Genomic DNA, 21,459 nt, shown 5'->3' on the forward strand with positions numbered 1-21,459 from the left:
CCCGTACGACATGACTAACCACTCGTACACTTATTCCTTTGTCTTGAGCACCATTTTCCACTCATCCCTGGGACAGATGTTGATTTGATGATATCCGCCCTTGAGATTCACTTTAGTGAAGACTTTCGATCCTACCAACATATCCAGCATATCATCCAACTGTGGAATGGGAAATCTGTACTTGACACTGAATCTATTGATTGCGCGACTATTAATGCACATTCTCCAACTGTCGTCTTCTTGGGTAGCAGGGTCGGAACATCACATGAGCTCGTGCTCTCCCGAATCAACCCTTTATGCAGCAATTCTTCCACTTGTTCTTGTAGGATTGGACTCTCGTTGGGACTTGGTAGGCTCTTCTTGGGCACCAAGTCAATGTGGTAGATTTGGTAGGATCTTCTTGGGAACCAAGTCAATGTAGTGTTGAATGTTCCCCATGGACGGGAGATTGTCAGGCAAGTCTTTCGGCACCAACTCACTAACCGCTTGCAATAATGGCTGCATGGTTGCTGGTACTGTAAAAGGAGGTTGTTCAACCACTTCCCCGTTGCACATAACGGCAAAGATTTTAGGGCTTGTTTTTACTCCACCCAGAAATTCCTCTCTGTTGATCAACATAACTAAATTTCCTTTAGCAGGTCTAGTCTTGGTAAATTCGGCCTCTTTCAGTGGACTCCGAACAATCTTCTAGCCATTCTTGTATGGGATATACATGTTGTCTCTACCTTGTGAGTGGCATTGACATTTAATAATCATGGTTTGCCCAAGATCATATGGCATGCATCTATGTTGACTTCATCACAACGCACCTTCTCTGTATATACTTTCTCAATTTAGAGAATGTAACGATGCATGTTTTTCTGAGCCTTTCTTGATCCATCCAATTTTGTAATGTTGGGGATGTTTATCTATTTTAAGCCCCAATTTTCGAATCGTTTTTGAGGAAACAATGTTCTCACTATTGCCGCTATCAATAATAACGTCACATACCTTGTGGTTGATTGTGTAACGTGTATAAAACATGTTATGACGATGTGGGTGCTCCTCCTTTGGCGTGAACATCAACCTCCTCGCGACTAAAGAATTGGACAACAGCTGGCCATTGTCTCCTTTTGATCACCTTTTCTTCGTCTTCCCATGCTCGATCAAATTTACTGGCCTTTGGGAAATTGCTTGATTTATGGCTTGGTTCTCCACACCGAAAACACTTGCCCATAATTGGGTCTACATAGGGATTTTATTGTGGTCTGTTTACTCGATTCTTCGACTTCTCTAGTAACGATTATGCTCTTTGTGCTGCCGTGACAATCTCAGACACTTTGAATAGTTGTTGCAGCACCACTTTCTTTTCAATTTCCCATCGTAATATGCCTTTAAAACGGGTCACCATGCTAAATTCGGGTTTCACCTGGTTGTTACGACTTGATAACCAATAGAACTCTTCAGCATATTCAGCAATCGTCTGCTTCCCTGCATACAGGAATGATATTACTGATAAAGAACCTGCTTATAATCAGGCTTTCATTAACTTCTTCATCTTCACCCATGTACGTACCGGATCTTTTCTCTCTTGTGAGCGGGTAGTTTGCACTTGTTCCAACCATGCTGATGCACTACCCCTCAACTTATGGGCCACTAGTTTGACTTGCTTCCCTTCTTAGATTCTCATATGGTTAAAGAAACGCTTAAACTTTAGAAATTCAGTCAAAGAATTCTTAACGAACGCCTGTACGTCTCGGTTGTTATCGAGACCGACGTTTTCCTCATATGTTGGTTGCCTAGTCGGTGGGTTTGCGTTGCGATTACCCGTCGGACGTCCATGATCCCCATCGCTTGCTCACTGGGCAGACTGTTGTTCTCGCGGTTAAGTTCTACCGTTGTCAATCACGCCAATACTTGATGTATAGTTTCATGCATATCAAGTAAGGTTTGATTAACGTTAGTCTGGACACAGTAAACTTAGTCCTTAAAAGAGCTACTCCATCACGTTCACTGTTGCTGGAGGGATTGCTTCCGTCTCGTAAACTAGCCATCGAAACAAAAGGCGAATCTTTACTCTCATGTGAACGGGTAATCTGTACTTGATCACAAGGAACACACTCACATGAGAGAGAATTTGAAATTATATTGATAATCAACTTACATCTCTTGCCTTTATATAGGCAAGTAAAAAAAAAAAAAAAAAACCCTCACATCTTGTTAAAATAAAGGACACTTAATGTTGGATGTTAGACATATGTTACCCTATTTATAAGGTAACTATTGCTAGGTAGGCAGCCTAACTTTGAGTTGAAATGTTTGGTAGGCTGCCTAACATTATAATGTTAGACTGCCTAACCTTCCATCTCATGCCTATAAATAGGCTTCTAATCGTTTTGTATCAATTCAATAAATTTTACATATTCTTCTTTTGTTTCTCTCCTATCTTATATTTCATCCATTTATCATATAATTTTACTTGGTATCACAGCCATATTCTTCGTGCATATGGTTCTATAGCTGCTGATTGTAACAAAAGGTTAGGTATTTCTAAGTTTTTTTCAATCTTCTAGGAGTGGGTAATTTGATATTTTGTGTGCCCACCACCTTGGAGGAGTTGGTTAGATTTGTATAACCTTAAGAGAGGTTCAAATAGTGAGGAGGCGGCTGCCCAACTTTATGTAAATGGGCAGCGCTCCCAACAAAATTCTTTTTTTTTTTTTTTTTAATGGCCTGTGAAGACCATATTATTTGTAGTCTGATGAGATATTTTTTTTGTGACTAGTTGACAACTGTTTGTGGTGTTTTTTTGAAGTTGTTTAACTAGCTTGTGATAAAGAATGGCATATTCCAGATCATCTATTGTTATTTCAGATGACTCAAATTCTGTGGATAGTGGTGCCATTTTGCATACCAACTCATCAGATAATCCAGGAGTTCAAATTACCACAGTGAAGTTGGATGGTTCCAACCATTTAATTTGGGCACAATTTGCCATTATGTTTATTGGTGGCAACGGTAAGATTGGATATATTACTAGTTCTAAAGGAGCCAACAGTGTCAGATAAAGCATATCCACAATGGTTTGCCAATAATGCTATGACTATGTCATGGCTAGTTCATTCGATGCAGCCAAACATAGCTGTTGGCTATATATTTATGAAGACTACTAAACAGATTTGGGACTCGGTAAAAAGCACTTATTCTCATAGGCAAAATAATGTAAGAATTTTTCAATTGGGACGAGATATCATTAGAATGGTTCAGGGTGACTCAACTGTCTCATGATACATCGCTAGACTTCAGGCTATTTGGGAGGAGATGTCATATTATGATTCTTTTCACTCTTGGAAAGATCCAGATGATGCTACTTTGTATACGGGAAATATAGAGAAGAATTGGTTTTCAAGTTTCTTGCAGGATTGAACGACGAGTTTGAGTATTCTCGTGTTCATTTGTTGATCATGTCTTCTTTTTCTAGATTAGAGGATGCATATTCCTATGTACTGTCAGATGAGAGCCGTCGGACCTATCGAGTTGGTACTGCCTCTACTAACTGCTCTACTATGGCAATTCGTGCTCGTCACCGATCTGCACCATTTCAGAATTCTAACTTTTGACCCACCTCCTGGACATCAACATGGGAGGTGTGACCGTTGTGGGAAGCTTGGTAACATCAAAGCTCAGTGTTATGCACTACATGGACGCCCACTACAGCAAAAACAACAAGTGCCTCGATCCTCCACACATGTTTCCCAACCAAACCATGTGTCGCTTCCTAACACCCCTGTGTCTTCATCCTCTGCTACAGTTACCTTTACTCAAGGTGATTTGGAGAATTTCAAACATTTCTTCCATTAGATGGAAGCATCATCTTAGCCTACGTCCATTTATGCACACTCAGGTACTATTGCTTCCGCGTATAGCGTATCTACATCTTTAGTACCATGGATCCTTGATTTTGGTGCTTCAAACAATATGACTGGTATGTCTTTCCAATCTTATTTTATCTGCTCTGGCCATTGCAAAGTACGTCTTTCGAATGACTCTCTGTCTTCCGTTGCTGGAAAGGGTCTCATACCAATTACTCCTTTAACTTTGTCAAATACACTTCATGTTCCACAACTCTCTACTAATCGTATTTTTGTTAGTAGCATTACTAAAGAATTAAGTTGTAGTGTGATGTTTTTTCCCTCTCACTGGGACATATTTCTTTCGGTTATTTAAAACATTTTGTCACGATCCGATTCCTAAGACGCTTGGAGGATGGAAGACACGCATGCTGGTTGGCAAAGAGCAGAGTTTGACTGGGAATGGTTCCAGGGAAGGGGCGTGCAGGACCACAGGATGGTACCTTTTCAGAGTTCAGGCAGGTCGACTCGGTTCAGTTCGAGGTGCTTGTCGCTAGTCTTGGACTTGACTATGAAGAAGGGAGTTGGCCATCCCTGCACAAACTGGTCGGGAGCTGGAGCCGTTCCCCTGACGAGGCCATGGCAGGCCGAAACCAGTCAGCATGTATCCTTGGGAGGGCAGGTCGTGGTGGCTGACCAGGGCGCTTGCGCGAGCTGAAGCAACGCCTTGGTGCCGCACGGGCCGTGCCGCTGCGCCAAATCTCTAGGCCCGTGACAAATGGTATCAGAGCAGGACTTGGGGTAAAGCACGGTGGGGTGCCCCCTTGTCGGTCCAGGAGGGGTCAGAGAATGAAGACGGTGCATTGAAGTTGCGTCGATGTGGAGGAATCAATGCAGTTGGGGGGGAGAGCCTCCATCTCCCCAGGAAGAGGCGTCCGTTGAAGTTGCGCATTGAAGGGCCGGAGGGCCGCGCGCACCAAAGTTCGTGCTTAGTCCTTGGGTGATGCAAACCATGGTGAAGGGCAAGCATCAAGTCGGCAGAAGGCCATTGCTTGCTCGGGATGTCGCGGAGGCGGCATGACGGAGAAGAGTCACGTCCTTGAGGAGTGGACGTCCCCTTGGTCCGAGGCCTATCATTGGGCGAGTGCAGTGCAGGGAGCTGCACAAGGAAGCGATGGTGGGAAGGCGAGCATACCGCATGGAGGCAGACTTTGGAAGGGAGTGGACGCAGTAGTGAAGCGCCGCACTGCGACGAGGACGTCGCAGGATTTGGGTGGGGGAGAATGTCACGATCCGATTCCTAAGACGCTTGGAGGATGGAAGACACGCATGCTGGTTGGCAAAGAGCAGAGTTTGACTGGGAATGGTTCCAGGGAAAGGGCGTGCAGGACCACAGGATGGTACCTTTTCAGAGTTCAGGCAGGTCGACTCGGTTCAGTTCGAGGTGCTTGTCGCTAGTCTTGGACTTGACTATGAAGAAGGGAGTTGGCCATCCCTGCACAAACTGGTCGGGAGCTGGAGCCGTTCCCCTGACGAGGCCATGGCAGGCCGAAACCAGTCAGCATGTATCCTTGGGAGGGCAGGTCGTGGTGGCTGACCAGGGCGCTTGCGCGAGCTGAAGCAACGCCTTGGTGCCGCACGGGCCGTGCCGCTGCGCCAAATCTCTAGGCCCGTGACAATTTGCTTCCTTCCATATTTAGTAATGTGTCAGTCTCAGAACTATCGTGTGAAACATGTTACCTAGCTAAACATGTGCGTTCCCACTATCCTACTAGTTGTAATAAAACTGCTACCACAGTTTTTGATCTTGTTTATTCAGATGTTTGGGGCCTTGTCCAGTTACTACTAATTTTGGTTTTTGATATTTTGTGTTGTTTATTCATGTCCATAGTTATGTTACTTGGACTTATCTCATGAAAACCAAGAATGAGGTGTGTACTATTTATAAAAATTTTGTGACAACGGTCCATACTCGTACCATTAAAAAATTCAGATCTGATCAGGGTGTAGAATACACTTATGGGGAGGTTCAACGACTATGTATAGAGTTTGGGATTGAACGTCAGATGTCTATTGTAAGAACTCCTCAACAAAATATTCGTTCTGGGAGAAAGAATCGCCACATCCTTGACTTAGCCAGAGCCATTTGTATTGGCATGAATGTTCCTCAGACATTTTGGGGTGATGCTGTTCTTACAGCTGTATACATTATTAATAGGACCCCTCTAGGGTTCTTAACTTTACAACCCCAATCTCAATCCTATATCCAAATCAATCTTTGTTTTCGATTCCCCCACGAGTCTTTGGATGTGTGTGCTTTGTTCACTAGTTCGGACAGGCTCAGACAAAGCTTGACCCCAAAGCATTGAAATGTGTGTTTTTAGGATATTCTAAAACTCAGAAAGGTTACCGGTGTTACCATCCTCCCAGTCATCGAAGGTTTATATCCAGGATGTCTCTTTTTCGAGCATACCCCCTACTATAGTGGTTCATTTGGTTCTCAGAGTTAATAGTTTCAGTTATATACCGTTGATGATGATCATCTCATTATGCCTTCAACTCCTCTACCTGTTCCTGTGCCTTCGTCTATTATTCCTCCTTGCCATACCCCTCCAATAGGGGCAACTGTTCCTTTTTCACAAGTTTACAGTTGCAGACAACAGGTTCAAGCTTTTACCCCCACGACTGACTGCCCTGTCTCTTTGACACCAGCTCCGCCCTCTCAAGACACTGTTCCCCTTGATGATCGACCTATTGCTCTTCGGAAGGGTATATGTTCTTGTACTTACCCTATTTCCAAATTTGTTTCTGATAATGCTCTTTCACCCTCCTATCAGAGTTATTTTGTGTCTGTTGCCTTGGTTTCTCTTCCATCTAGTGTTGCAGATGCCTTACACAACCTCAGTGGTGTGATGCTATGACTGAAGAACTACAGGCACTTGAGAAAAATTAGACTTGGGAAATTCTTTCACTTCTTGTTGGGCGAAAGTCTGTTGGATGTTGTTGGGTGTTTGCAGTTAAGCATAATCCAGACGGGTTAATTGCTTGCTATAAAGTTCATTTGGTTGCCAAAGGTTTTGCTTAGACCTATGACATCGAATATCAGGAGACTTTTACCCCGTGGCAAAGATGAACGCTATCCGTGTATTATTTTCCATTGCAACGATTTGTTCTTGGCCTCTCTTTCACTTAGATATCAAGAATGCTTTCCTTAATGGTGAATTACAAGAGGAGGTTTATATGGTTCCCTCTCAAAGTTTTTGCTCTCCTGGTCATTCTGGGATGGTCTGCTGACTTCGTCACTCCCCGTATGGCTTCAAGCAGCCCGCCTGGGCTTGGTCTACTCGCTTCTGCACTGCTATGCTCCAGTTTGGTTTCCATCATAGTGCAGCTGACCATACCTTGTTCTTACGTCATTCCACCAGTAAGACAACTGCTCTAATTGTCTATGTAGATGTTATTGTTCTTACTGGAGATGATACTACTGGGATAGCGGAGGTTAAACATTATCTGAGCCATTGGTCCTCTTTGGTATTTCTTGGGCATTGAGGTGGTACGATCCAAGGCTAGCATTTTTATTTGTCAACGCAAGTATGTTCTCGACTTACTTTCTGCTTCTGGCTAGCTAGGTGCTCGTCCTGTTGATACTCCTATTGAGTATAGACATCGCTCGGCTGATTCTGAGGGTGAGTTTTTGAAAGATGTTGGTTAGTATCAGCTACTTGTTGGGAAACTCATCTACATATCCATGACACCTGACATTGCTTATGCTATGAGTGTTGTGAGTCAATTTATGCACTAGCCTCGCACCCCTCACCTTGATACAGCTATTCGAATCCTTTGCTTCCTTGAAGGGGTGTCCAGGACGGGGTATTTTGTATGCCAATCATGGCCACTTGCGTATTAAAGCCCGGACAGATGCTGATTATGCAGGATCAATTTCAAATAAGATGTCTACTACTGGCTACTTCACTATTGTTGGTGGCAACTTAGTGACTTCGCGTAGTAAGAAACAAGATGTTGTCTCGCGATCAAGTGCAGAGGCAGAGTATAGAGGTATGGGTCTTGTAGCGTGTGAATTGATATGGCTACAAATATTGATGACAGACTTGGGTATTCCATTGTCACTTCCTTTTTCACTTTGCTGTGACAACAAGTTTGCCATTAGCATTGCAACAAATCCTATTCAGCATGATAATACTAAGCATATAGCAGTTGATTGACACTTCATTCAAGAGAAAATCAACTCTTGCCAAATATGCACTCCATTTGTCACAACCTCTCAGCAACTGGCTAATATTCTTACTAAGGGCATCAACAAGACTTTGTTTGAGGATGTATTATCCAAGTTGGGCGTCTCGGATATCCACGCTCCAACTTGAGGGGGAGTGTTAGATGTTAGACATATGTTACCCTATTTATAGGGTAACTAATGTTAGGTAGGCAGCCTAACTTTGTGTTAGGTAGGCTGCCCAACTTTGTAATGTTAGGCAGCCTAACTTAGAGTTGAAATTTTAGGTAGGCTGCCTAACCTTCCATCTTCATGCCTATAAATAGGCTTCTAATCATGTTGTATCAATTCAATAAATTTTACATATTTTTCTTCTGTTTCTCTTCTATCTTATATTTCTTCCATTTATCATATAATTGTTCTCTTATCATACCCATTAAAACATAATGTGAAATAATACTAAAGGGGAATCCAAAGTGGTATATGAGATTTTGGTGGAGCCGAATCCCCCTTAAATCTTACAATGTTGAATAATTCTTCAATCAAGCTGTCTATTGTTGGCAACTACACCAATCTTGCTGATGCCTATTTTGAACTCCACCACCAATCTTCTTCTTCTTCTTGTTGTTTTTTTTTTTTTTTTTGGTTTAATTATTGTCTTATCCTTATTTATTTCTCTTCTAAACTTGTATATCTCTCCTTATCTTTTCAGAGAGCTTGCAGTGATCCTTTGTGCTCAGATACTTGTGAGCCAGTTGTTTTACATCACTTTTCTACCGAACATGATTCAAGAACATCTCTGTGCCTTCCAATAGAACCCTAGTCCAAGTAGATCAAGGATCCTCTGTGAGAAAAGGCTGCCCTTAACTGATGGATTCGGGGCAACCTAGCTGTCCCTAGAAAGGATTTCATCAGATTTACAGTCACTTCCGACATGGTTCTTCTGACACAGCTACCTGATAACTCACCTTCCCATCCCCCACCATCACAAAAGTCGGTATCTTCGTCCGTGTGCGAAATGATTAAATTCTTTTTGTGTTTACCATTTCATAGCTTTTACGCCCTTAAAGTAACCATACAAATCCCTAATCACCACGAACTGTGGATGGCACTACAGATGGAGCTGGAGACCATATAATAGAACTCATCGTTCCTTGCTCTTCCTTAAAATGCTAGAGTATCCCACTCTGTACGACCATATGTCAACCTTTAAAAAATCCTCTCCCCACTTAGGTTTCCCTCTTTCAATATATCCTATTTGCCTCGCTGTGAGAAGGTAGCTTGAATAGAAGTATATCCTGCAATGGAGTCACCCACCCCACTTTTCTGTCTTCTTTAGTTTTTCCACTTCTTTCAAAATGGCCAACAAGGCATGATTGCAAGTCTCTTTCCTTCTCTCGGCACTCCCATCATCCACTTTGAACTTGAGTCCTCTGTCTGATGGCAGCCTCAAAAGTCACAGGCGTGGTAGTCTTGCTACCTTAAAAAAGCTTCTCCTTTCCATACTGACTTGTGCTTTTTTTTTTTTTTTTTTTTTTTTTTGGATAAATAAAATATATTAGAAATCGTTTAAAAGGGGAACGCATCCCAAGAGATATACAAGAAACGAAACAAAAACACTATGGACCCAAAGAACCCAAAAAGTTCACAATTTCATCTAAAGATATACAATTTCTCCCCATGACCCAACTAAAAAGAGAACTAATAATAGCAAAATTTAGCGCTCTTTCCAGAACCTCCCTCAATAAATGCATTTTGAGAGTCTGAGATTACACCATCGAGAACCTCCCTTAATCTCGAGGCGAGACCTTTTGCAATAAGCTTATAAATGCAACCCAATAAACTTATTGGTCTAAAGTCCTTAACATTAAGCACAACTCCTTTCGTAGGAATGAGAGCAAGGAAAGATGCATTCAACGACTTTTCGAATCTACTATGATATTGTGGCCCGAATTTGGTGCCAGTTCGCGTTGTGACCCGCTTATAACCCGATGACCCGAATTTGGTGTCAGGTCGTGTTGCGATCCGCTTAAAACCCGAGGAAAAATGTTGACCCGTTTTTTGCTCATGGGTCGTAGACCCTAATTAGTCTTTTGTAGTCCGATATAAGAGGGCACTTAGGGTTTGGAGTGGTGAACAAGAGGAACTTTGATATTCGTATAAAAACAGAGTGAAGGGGCTGAAAACTTGTAATCTCCGATTTTACACATAGTGAAAACTTTCGTTGGATCCCAATCCTTGACGTAGGTCGTTGCTGAACCACATATAAATCTTTATGTTCTTTGTTTAGCGTGTTTAATTTCTATCGTGATTCTTGGTTCAATTTGAGTTCGTTGCATTTGTCATAACACTTACCATTAGAGTGGAACTCATTTAAGGTACCCATCACCTCATGTCTCACAACCTCCCAGCTTTCCAACAAAAATCTCATAGTAAATCCGTCTGGACCTGGGGCCTTATCACTATTGCAACTCTTCAGCACCCTCAGCACCTCCTCCTCTGAAAAAGGATATTCCAAGCTATCCTTATCAATCGAAGAAATTGAGTCAAAGTGAATGCCATCAATACGAGGTCTCCATTGTAACGGCTTGGTAAAAAGAAGCAATCCCCCTACACACCTCCTCCTCTGTACATATCTCCACTACGTCCACACGAATCCTCCCAATGTGATTGCCCCTTCTGTGGTCATTGGCAAGTCTGTGAAAGAACTTCGTATTACGGTCTCCTTCTTTGAGCCAAAGAGCTTGGGATTTTTGGTGCCAAGAAATCTCCTCCATAACAGCAATCTCTGCAATCTCCGTCTGACATCCTGCTCTCCTATCTCGCTGGGAGTCAATGATACCACCCCCTTCTTCCAACCGATCAATCCCAGAATCTCGGCAAAAGCCCTGTTCTTTCTCCACTCGAAGTTCCCAAAGACCTCCTTATTCCCTCTTTTAAGCCATGTCTTAAGAAAACGAAGCTTCCCAGCCCTGTCTGAGTACCCATCACCGAGGCTTCCTCCCACCAATCCTGGACCTTTCCTTGAAAATCATCCGATCTCAGCCATATGTTCTCAAATCTAATAGGAATGCACTGAGGCCTCAAACCTCCACAATCCAAAACCAACGGAATATGATCAGAAGTCGCCCTTGCCAAAGCAGCTTGAACTACATCCTGGAACTACTCCTCCCACTCACTAGAGATCAAGAATCTATCCAAGCGTGAGAAAGTGGTCAAGTCCCTCGCGCTGGACCACATAAAAGCGGTGCCTTCTAAAGAAAGATCAATAAGATGATGCCCATCAATGAACTCCGAAAACCAAAACATAGCCGAAGACCATCTAACACCTGTAGACCTCTCAGAAGGCGACCTAACCACGTTGAAGCCCATGCAACACACCATGGAAGAGACCACGTTTCTTTGACAGCACTGAGCTCGTCCCACAGCATACCTCTATCATTATCCTCCACCGGCCCATAAACACCAGACACTGCCCATTTAAAACCATCCTACTCCATTACAAAGGCACATAAGATGGAAAATCTCCCTCTCCACACCTCCACCCTTGTCATCTATCTCCTATCCCACATGACAAGAATACCTTTAGAGGTCATGTAATATCCAACACCACCCATTCAACAAACCTACTGCCGAAAGACTCATAACCGCCTATACGTCATCACAACAATCTTCGTTTCTTGCAAACAAACCACATGAGCTCCCATTTTTCTCACTGCCAACCTCACAACCTTCCTCTTGTCTTAGTCATTGAGGCCCAAACATTCCACGAAATAAGTCGTACCTTTATGAAAAATTAGTATCCAGCACCCCTCCATCACCCCCTACCCCACCCCCACCCTACCCTACCCCTCTCCAACACCCCTCGAGAGTTGGTATCATAATTAACTTCAGAGAAAAGATTTCTCAACTTCCTCTCCCCTTTCCGAAGTGGGGCATTCCTCTTTCTATGACCCCCCTTCCTATACTTCCGCACACTTTCCGGCTCACCACAGGATTGCCAATGCGTGGTTCCTGTGGAAATTCCAGATATGCAACCAGAGAATATCTTGGAGTGCAATCCTTTAGTTAGCTGATTCTGATAGTTTCAAATAAAGAGAAGATGATAATTAGTATCCATATCTCCAAGATTTATGTTAGTTTCCTGTTTAACTTCCTAGAATCAAGGAGTTGGTTAACCTAATTGTAAAGATTTCCTGTCCTATTTATTCTATTAATTCACTAATTCCAGAGATAATAATAATAATAAAAATATTAAAGAATTTTCTCCTATATATTTCTTTATGGTATCAGAGCAGCCTCTGAACCTCAAAATTTTCCTATGATGGTTAAGTACAGAATGGCCACTGATAAAAGCAGCATGTCCAACATCTCTTCCAACCGACTTGCTAGGGAAATCAATTTTCTCAGACAATCTCTTATGGCGGCCATGGCAGATTTGAAAGTGTAACTGGGCACAAGCTGAACGGACACAATTACCTTCAATGGGCTCAATCGGTGATGATGTTCATATCAGGAAAAGGAAAAGACGACTATCTCACTAGCGCTGCCATACCTCCTAAGAAGGAAGACCCAAAATTTCGAACTTGGAGATCAGAGAATAATATGGTGATGTCGTGGTTGATTAATACCATGGACAATGAAATTGGGCAGAATTTCATGTTCTATGGAACCGCAAAAGAAATTTGGGATGCGGCAAAGGAAACGTATTCCGATAACGACAATACAGCAGAATTATTAGAGATTAAAAGCAGCCTTCATGATGTGCGACAAAGTGATCTTTCTGTCACCCAATAGTATGACGCCCTTACCCGTTTTTGGCAACAATTGGATGCCTTTGAAGAACTTGACTGGGATTGCCCTGGAGATGCAGCCAAATACCGGAAAATAGTCGTGAAGGAGGGAGTCTTGAAACTCTTACTTGGGTTAAACAAAAACCTTGATGAAGTCAGGGGAGTGTGTTCGGGGTGAGGCCCTTGCCCTAAGTTTGCGAAGCTTTTTCTAAGGTGTGTCGAGAAGAAAACAGGAAGAAGATTATGATGGGAAATCAAAACATCCCAAGTGTTTCTACTGTTCCAGAAAGCTCGGCTCTTGCAACCTGTGGAATGAATGCAACCAGTGACAATCAAACCCGTAAAGGCAAGCCTTGGTGTGATCACTGTCGCAAGCCTGGATATACCAAAGAAACATGCTGGAAAATTCTTAGGAAGCAAGCCGAGTGGAAGCCAAACAGAACATCTCAGGACAGAGAAGGTCGTTGCTTTGCAGCTACCACAAATGAGTAACGAACAACCGAAATTACACCTTTGTTGCAAAAGATGCTAAGCCAACTTCAGTCAAGCCCTGCAACACCAGTCATCAGCACAAGTTCAGTAGCACAAAAAGGTACATTTCTAAGTGCTCTTGGAGTCAAAACCGAGAATCAAAAATCTTGGATTATTGACTCTGGAGCATCTGACCACATGAATGGGGATGCTTCCTTATTATATAAGTACATCCCTTGTTCTGAAAATTACAAAGTGAGAATAGCGGATGGTTCTCTTTCCACTGTAGTTGGTAGTGGGTCAATTATCATCTGAAAGACCCTAGTTCTAAATTCGGTTTTATTGGATTCTAATCTGACCTGTAACTTGCTATCCATTAGCAAAATTACTAGAGATATGAATTGTGTGGCTAAATTCTTTCCCACTCATTGTGAATTTCAGGATTTGGATTTGGGGAAGATGATTGGCAATGCTACGGAAGTGAAGGGCTCTACCTCTTCATGAGCGATAATCAACTTGAAAAACAATGTCAAAGTGTTCATTGTGCAAGAGAGTCAATCTGTTAGGAATTCCAATAATGAAAGTGCAATTATGTTGTGGCACTTTCGATTAGGTCACCCAAGTTTCATATATCTTGAAAAGTTGCTTCCTACTTTATTCATTAATAAAAATCCAAAGTCTTTCCAGTGTGAAATCTGTCAATTGTCTGACCATATAAGGAATCACATCCTTTTTCAGTTATACATAGCGATATTTGGGGACCTTCTCGAGTCAATAATATCACAAGAGCCCGTTGGTTTATCTCCTTTGTTGATGATCATTTTAGAATCACCTAGATATTTCTCATGAAAGAAAAATTTGACGCATGGCCAATTTTTTAAAAAATTCATTCAATGATCAGAACACAATTCCAAGCCAAAGTTCAGATTTTCAGAACTGACAATGCCAAGGAATACTTTCATTCTATTCTTACTTCTTGATCATGGGATAGTTCATCAAAGTTCTTGTATAGACACCCCACAGCAAAATAGGATAGCCAAAAGGAAAAACCGACACCTTCTAGAAGTTGCTCGTTCAGTTATGTTCACAAGTGATGTCCCTAAACATTTCTCTGTGGGGGTGTTGGGGGGGGGGGGGGGGGGGGGGGGAATCTGCTCTTACCGCTGCCTATCTCATTAATTGGATGCCTTCAAAAGTCTTGAAATTCCAAACTCCATGTCAAGTACTCACACAAGTCTACCCACAATCCAGGCTCATCTCATCCTTGCCACTAAAAGTCTTCGGTTGCTCAGCATTTGTCCACAAACCACCTCATCAGAGGAGCAAACTAGATCCCAAAGCCATAAAATGCCTATTCCTCGGATACTCCTCTTACCAAAAAGGTTACAAATGCTACTCTCCCATTACTCAGAAGTTCTATATCACCAAGGATGTAACTTTCTTTGAGAATCAACCTTTCTACTCCAAAACTCATAGTTAGGGGAGAATTCTATCGTGCTAGAAGAATATCAGTTTTGGCAAGGTGCGGATATCTCCGTGCCTTCCATCACCTCAAGTTCACCTACTCTGCGTAACACCACCACACCTCCAATTGTGCCTATCCTACTTGAGTCAACATCCAAACCTGTTCATTTCGAACCCACTCCAAACGGTCCTCAGATTCCGACTCAACAAGAAAAATAAAAAATATTTAACGGGATTGTTTACTCAAGAAAGTAGACAGCTCCAAAGAAGGTGGATCAACTCACTTTTCCTGAACAGAACCAAGCGTCCGCTCCAAATCCAGTCACTTCTACTCAATGTAACACAGATTCTTATCCTAGTAATGATCTTGATATTCTTATTGCTCGAAGGAAAGGTGTTAGGTCATGCACTCGGCACCCGATCTCAAACTTTGTGACATATGAGAGATTGTCTCCCTGTTACTGCGCTTTTACGTCAAATATGTCTAGCGTAGTCATTCAAAGCTGCATACAAGAGGCTCTAAAGCACTGTGAATGGAAGGAAGCAGTTAGTGAAGAAATTCGGGCTCTTATGAAAAATGGTACTTGGGAACTCACAGAACTTCCCAAAGACAAACAATTTGTGGGATGCAAGTGGATATTCAATGTTAAGTAAAAGGCATATGGAAGTGTTGACCGACACAAGGCGAGACTTGTAGCCAAGGGATTCACTTAAATCTACGGGATTGATTATCAATAAACATTTTCTCCGGTTGCTAAGTTAAACAGAATCCGGGTTCTTTTATCCTTAGCGGTCAATTTGGATTGGTCTTCTTCATCAACTTGACGTCAAGAATGCATTCCTTAATGGAGACTTGGAAGATGAAGTCTACATGGAGATCCCTCTTGATTTTAAGAACCCAAGCAATATCAACCATGTTTGCAAACTTAGGAAATCTCTTTATGGCCTTAAGCAGTCACCAAGGCCTGGTTTGAGAGATTTACCATAGCGGTTAAGAAGCATAGATACACTTGAGGCTAGTCAGATTACACCTTATTTATCAAGAAGTCTCCTGAAGGTAAAATTATATGGATGATATTATCTTAACAGGTGATCGTGAAAAGGAGATAAATTAGTTATAGAGTACTCTTGCCAAAGAGTTTGAAATCAAGGATCTCGGTTAGGGATGGCAATGGGGGCGGGCTGGGACGGGTGTACCCTCCCCTGCCCCCGTAACTGTTTAAAAATTTCAACCCCTCCCCGCCCTGAACCGCAAAAACGGGGGGACTTTCCATCCCGTCCCCGTTTAACATCTTTACCCCTGCGGGTACCCGCCCCGTCCTGTTTAAGACTAGAAATTCTCATCCATTTAATTTTTTTTATCAACTAAAAGTATATAATTGAAAAGATTCATAAAAAAGAATGGACAATAAATAGTTTGACATAAAATTCAACATTAAAAACATTCTAAATGGTCGCACAAGCTACTTGTTTGAGATTTTCAAATTTTGTTGCAATACAAACTGTCTCTATATATACACTAATGAAGTAAGGGTACTAATGCGAAATATATTTACTAGTGAAGAGACTTAAGTAATTTACCTATACCAACAGGTCAGTTACTTCTCAAAGAGAGGCCAAGGGTTTGAGCCTCCGTGGAGGCATGTGTGTGTGAGTACCCAACTAGGAAAACAAAAAAGTAATTTACCTATCTAAACGGGGCGGGGTGGGGCGAAATCCCCCCGCTTCCGCACCGAACCTGCGCGGGTTTTCATTACATCAAACCATCCCTACCCAAATAAGCTAAACGGTTCCCCAAAATAGCCAAAAACGGGGCGGTTAACCGAGGGGGCGGGGCAAATTGCCGTCCCTAATCTCAGTACATTGAGATATTTTCTTGGCATGGAAGTGGCTCGATCCAGGAAAGGTATTTATGTCTGTTAACGGAAGTATACACTTGATTTGCTCAAAGAAACAGGTATGCTCGTTTGTAAGCCCTCAAAAACACCTATGGACCCTTCCAACAAACTTGACATGAAGGAGAGTTCTACTTCGGTTGACAAAGGGAGGTACCAAACACTGGTGGGAAAACTCATTTACCTGTTTCACACAAGACCAGATATTAGTTTTCCTGTCTGTGTGGTCAGTCAATTTATGAACAATCCAACTAATGAACATCTTGAAGCAGTTTAGAAGATTCTCAGATATCTCAAAAAGACTCCAGCCTTCGAAAAGGGGACAGACCGTAGCATAGAAATTTTCTCAGATGCCGACTGGGCAGGATCCCTAACTAATAGAAGATCTTACTCAGGCTATTGTTCCTACGTGTGGGGAAGCCTTGTTACGTGGAGAAGCAAGAAGCAGTCTGTAGTTGCTTGAAGCAGTGCTGAGGCCGAATTCAGGGCTATGACACACGGAATATGGGAAGGAATGTGGCTTAAACGACTCCTAGAAGAATTGAAAATCTCTACTGAAAGTCCAATAAAGATGTTGTGTGACAACCAAGCTGCTATCAGTATTGCTAAGAATCCAGTTCACTATGACAGAAGTAAACATGTTGAGATTGATTGGCACTTCATCAAAGAAAAGATCAATCAGGGAGTCATGAAGATGATCTATACTCCTTCAAGTCTTCAAACCGCAGACATCCTCACCAAGGCTCTTAACCGAGATCGCTTTGAAGTCCTTTTCAAGTTGGGAATGATTGATATATATTGCCCAACTTGTGGGGGAGTGTGGAAATTCCGGATATGCAATCAGATAAGATCTTGGAGTGCAATCCTTTAGTTAGTTTATTCTGTTAGTTTCAAATAAAGAGAAGAGGATAATTAGTATCCAAATCTTCAAGATTTCTGTTAGTTATTTTCCTGTTTTACTTCCTAGAATCAAGGTGTTGGTTAACCTAATTGTGAAGGTTTCCTCTCCTATTTATTCTTGTAATTCACTTATTCCAGAGATCATAATAATAAAAATATTAGAGAAGAATTTTCTCCCATATATTTCTTTAGTTCCAATTACCATTGAAACCCCCAGCTGTTCACTAACAACATCAATATGATCATTCACCCACTCCTTTCCTTCATCAACACAATCCAGTCTAACTCCGCCACACTTTCCGGTCTCACCATAGTCAAGGGCTCATCCACCCCTAAATTTGGATGTCCCTCAGCCTGCACAAGCATATCCAAAACCTTACACTGTTTATCCCTCAACACCTCTCCTACCCCATCCTCCATCTCCTCCTCCTCCCCCACACACGACATCCAATCAACAACACTGCCCTCCCCACCTTCCAATCCGTCAACCTGAGTATCCGTGTACCAACATCATGATCAATAGGTGGAGTTATGTATTTCATCAATTCCTGTACCAACAGAGCAACTGCATCATCACTAAGGGTAAAACGAAGGTTCTTCCCCAAGCTACCATCCTTTCGGAAGCGCCAGTCAAAGGGTCCATCTGTGACCTCCCCATTCTGTCTCCATCCAGCATAGAATCAGCCAAATCATCAACCTTGCCCGTAATAGGCTTGGAAATCCAACCCAGCTTCTCACCAACCGAAGATGGCTGAACTGATGAAGAGAATTCAAAAAGAAACCCATCATTCCCCAAGAAATCCAAATCTCTGGCCATCCCATCCCTTTCTGATAACCCAAAAAGAAAACACCGGCCATCCCATCCCTTTCAGACAGCCCAACAAACCCACATCCATTCGAATCCGAGTCACTCCATACTGACTTGTTATGAACAGATGCCCTTTCTATCACACAAAGAATATAACACAACTCTTTAAAGTGCTTATATTACCGATAATCAATTCCATACTCTTTTGGTTTCGTTGTTAGTTTTGAAAAATTAAGATAGAAGTCCATAATGAAAGCATATTGTTCCAAGCTTGAAATTGTGTCGAAGATCTAATTCATTTTGGAATTTTGCATTGTATTTAGCTATATGTCACACCCTGCCTAATTACATGGAGGTTACAAGATGCAGGAGACACAAGCATTGAGGAGGCGTCTGAATGGCATGAGAAGACTCGAGTATAATAGAGTTCTAGAGTCTTCCGGATTAGTGTAGAGAAGTATGGAGTATTGTTGGGAGTTTTGTAGAGTTCTAGATATTATTTGTAGAGAGTTCTAGAATGTAGGGAGTATGCCTATAAATAGGCAACAAGGGTCATTTGTAACCAACATACTCTTACAACAACTTGAGTAGTAATAATAGAAGTATTCCTCTTGCCAACCAAGGTGCCCAAGTGTGCGTGAGTGTGTAAGCTAAGTAGAGAGCGTGAGACACTACAACACGAGTGGAGTGTGTTGGCAAGAGCGAGTGTGGGAGTTAGGCTGACCAGGGCCTTATGTGAGGAGGTACAACACCTTGGTGTCGCACGGGTGAGGCTAGAGTGGTGGGGAAACTCTGGGCCTGTTGACATGCAGCCAGCTTCCTTCTCTTGGGGGATTTTATTATCATTTCTATTTTTGTACCTGATACTTAAAAACAATCAAGAAAGATTTTGGCTTCATGTGATTGAAGTGTTTTATCTATTCGTTTCTTTTTGCTGCTATATTTTGCCTCTAATGATGTTTTTATATTATTCATCCTTAGGAATCATTTTTCCTACTGAGCGTCCCTTTTACATCAAGGAAGGAATGTTTCCGCACCTCGACCATTTAACTGTAAGTTAAATATCTTCACAGTTTTATAAAATTCAAATTATTTTTTTCACAAATATATTTTTTGATCTTGTAACAATAGGATGTTTGTTGGTTCCGACGTCTCTTTTTTGACGAGAAGCAGCACATAATGTTAGAAAATTATGGGTTGTACAAGAAGGGCAACACTGATTGGTTTGTAGCTGGGGTTCCCAAGTTCAGATGTATCTCGATAGAAAACTTCATGTACTGGATCTACACTAGTCCTAGAATGTACGAAGAAAGGGTTTATAATTATTTGTTTAAGCAGCAAATTTATGTTTTGGAGAGTTGTCCGGAGGCTTTATCAGAACACGAAGTAATCAGCTGTTTTTGGATACCCCCACCCATTGGTTGGTATAAGTTAAATGTTTCTGGGTTTTTTAAGGAAAATCTTGGTGGGACCAAAGAAGCTGGTTGTGGAGTAGTAATAAGAGATCATTGGGGAACGGTGTTGAAATTGCTCCATAAGCCACTTCATCATGCGACATCTAGAGAGGAAGTATTCTTACTTGGAGTGTATTATGGGATAGAAGAAATTCTTCAAAGATCGCAATCAACAAAAATAGTATTGGAGATCGACCACAAACAAATTTGCATTGTCCTAAGTGGACGTGCGCATTTACCAACGGAAAACATTGGACTTTATTAGTAAGCTTTTTGTATAATGTGAGTTTATTCTTTAAATTTAGATTTCAGTTTCCAATCATGCTGATATAAAAATTATTGTTATGCAGTAAAATTTTTGATATGTTGTCGAGCCTTAACAAAAAACGAGTACTTTTTCAATATCCCCAAGGAAACATTCTAGCTAAAAGAATTGCGTATATAGCTTCCCATCTGACCATGGGCCAGAGTTTTCCCATAGACGAAAGAGGTTATGATACACAAGTCTGCTGTGATCAATTGGAGTTGACGCGATATGAGATTGTTCCCAGAATTGAAGAATTGTCCGATGATGATTTTGAGGGATCTTCTGATGATGGTTTTTAAATCGGGTACTATTACTTCACTTTCTCCTTTTCTACATAAAAACAGACTACAAAGTGAAGTTTTTATTTTTATTTTTTTAACTGTTTTTTTTAGTTAAAAATGTATTTTAAATTCATGGAAGGAGAGAGTAATTAGCCTGATCTTGATATAGAAAGAAATTTGGAGGAGGGGGGTTGAATATTTCTTGACTTGCACATCTTGACAATCATACTTCTGCTCCTATTTCTATGCAAGCCTATTTTTACTTATATTAATTTCTTTACCTTTATTCTAGTATATTATAAATTTCACTAGCAGGAAGAATTGTTGGCTGAATATATTTTCTGCAGATTGCCGTCTAGTTCATTATACCAGCAACGGGAAGCCCAGGAGGAGTTCTACTCCAATGTGTTTCAGGATTTTCCCATTAAGTTACACAACTTATTAAAGCAACGGGCCGTCACAAAATCAGCTTGGCAGGATCTGATGATGTCGTCCATGTTGGCTTTTCATGTGTTTTAATGTTTAATTACCTGGTTTTTTTTTTTTTGGCCACCGTATAGTTTTAACCAATTTAGTTTTAACCTTCTTAGTGTTATGACACTTGCTCACATTTTATCACTTTAATATTCATTTTTTGAATAGTAGTAAGCTTTTTATCACCTGTGTTCACAAACAAACAAAAATGTTGCTGCTACTTTTAGTGTCTTTATTACATTGCTACTAGAATCAGTTCTCTCTATTGCTTTGGAAAGTAATTCTCCTTAAGGAAAACTTAATTTTTTTCTGCATTGATACGTGATTAAAATATTGTATTAATGCGTGGAAATTTATTTTTGTACGAAGTGTTAGTGGTTGTATTGGTCGATTGCAAAATTCAATAGCCTTTGGATTGAGACTTGGAAAAGATTTGATCGTGCGTTGGATTTTGAGGGAAAAAAAAGAAGAAAGAGATCCATGTGCGTTGGATTTCGAGGGAAAGAAAAGAAGAAAGAGATCCATGGGTCAAGATCGGTTGACGAGAATTC

At 41.5% G+C, this 21,459-nt stretch overlaps 1 protein-coding gene across 2 annotated transcripts in view; it reads left to right on the plus strand.

Moving 5' to 3' along the window:
- The window catches only part of LOC132279160 (uncharacterized), a 105,680-nt gene extending 84,458 nt beyond the window's left edge, over nt 1-21,222 (plus strand). For both annotated transcript variants that reach the window (XM_059781094.1, XM_059781095.1), the window contains 4 exons: nt 19,374-19,444; nt 19,524-20,110; nt 20,197-20,457; nt 20,782-21,222. In XM_059781094.1, the coding sequence (XP_059637077.1) occupies nt 19,374-19,444; nt 19,524-20,110; nt 20,197-20,452 (914 nt within the window). In that variant the 3' untranslated portion in view covers nt 20,453-20,457; nt 20,782-21,222. The remainder of the gene's footprint in view (nt 1-19,373; nt 19,445-19,523; nt 20,111-20,196; nt 20,458-20,781) is intronic.
- Nucleotides 21,223-21,459: the final 237 nt, after the last annotated feature.

This window comes from Cornus florida, unplaced genomic scaffold (genome assembly GCF_030987335.1).
Source record: "Cornus florida cultivar Cherokee Brave unplaced genomic scaffold, ASM3098733v1 CherokeeBrave_3.0.0_Hap2_Chr10, whole genome shotgun sequence".
NCBI classification, from domain to species: domain Eukaryota; kingdom Viridiplantae; phylum Streptophyta; class Magnoliopsida; order Cornales; family Cornaceae; genus Cornus; species Cornus florida.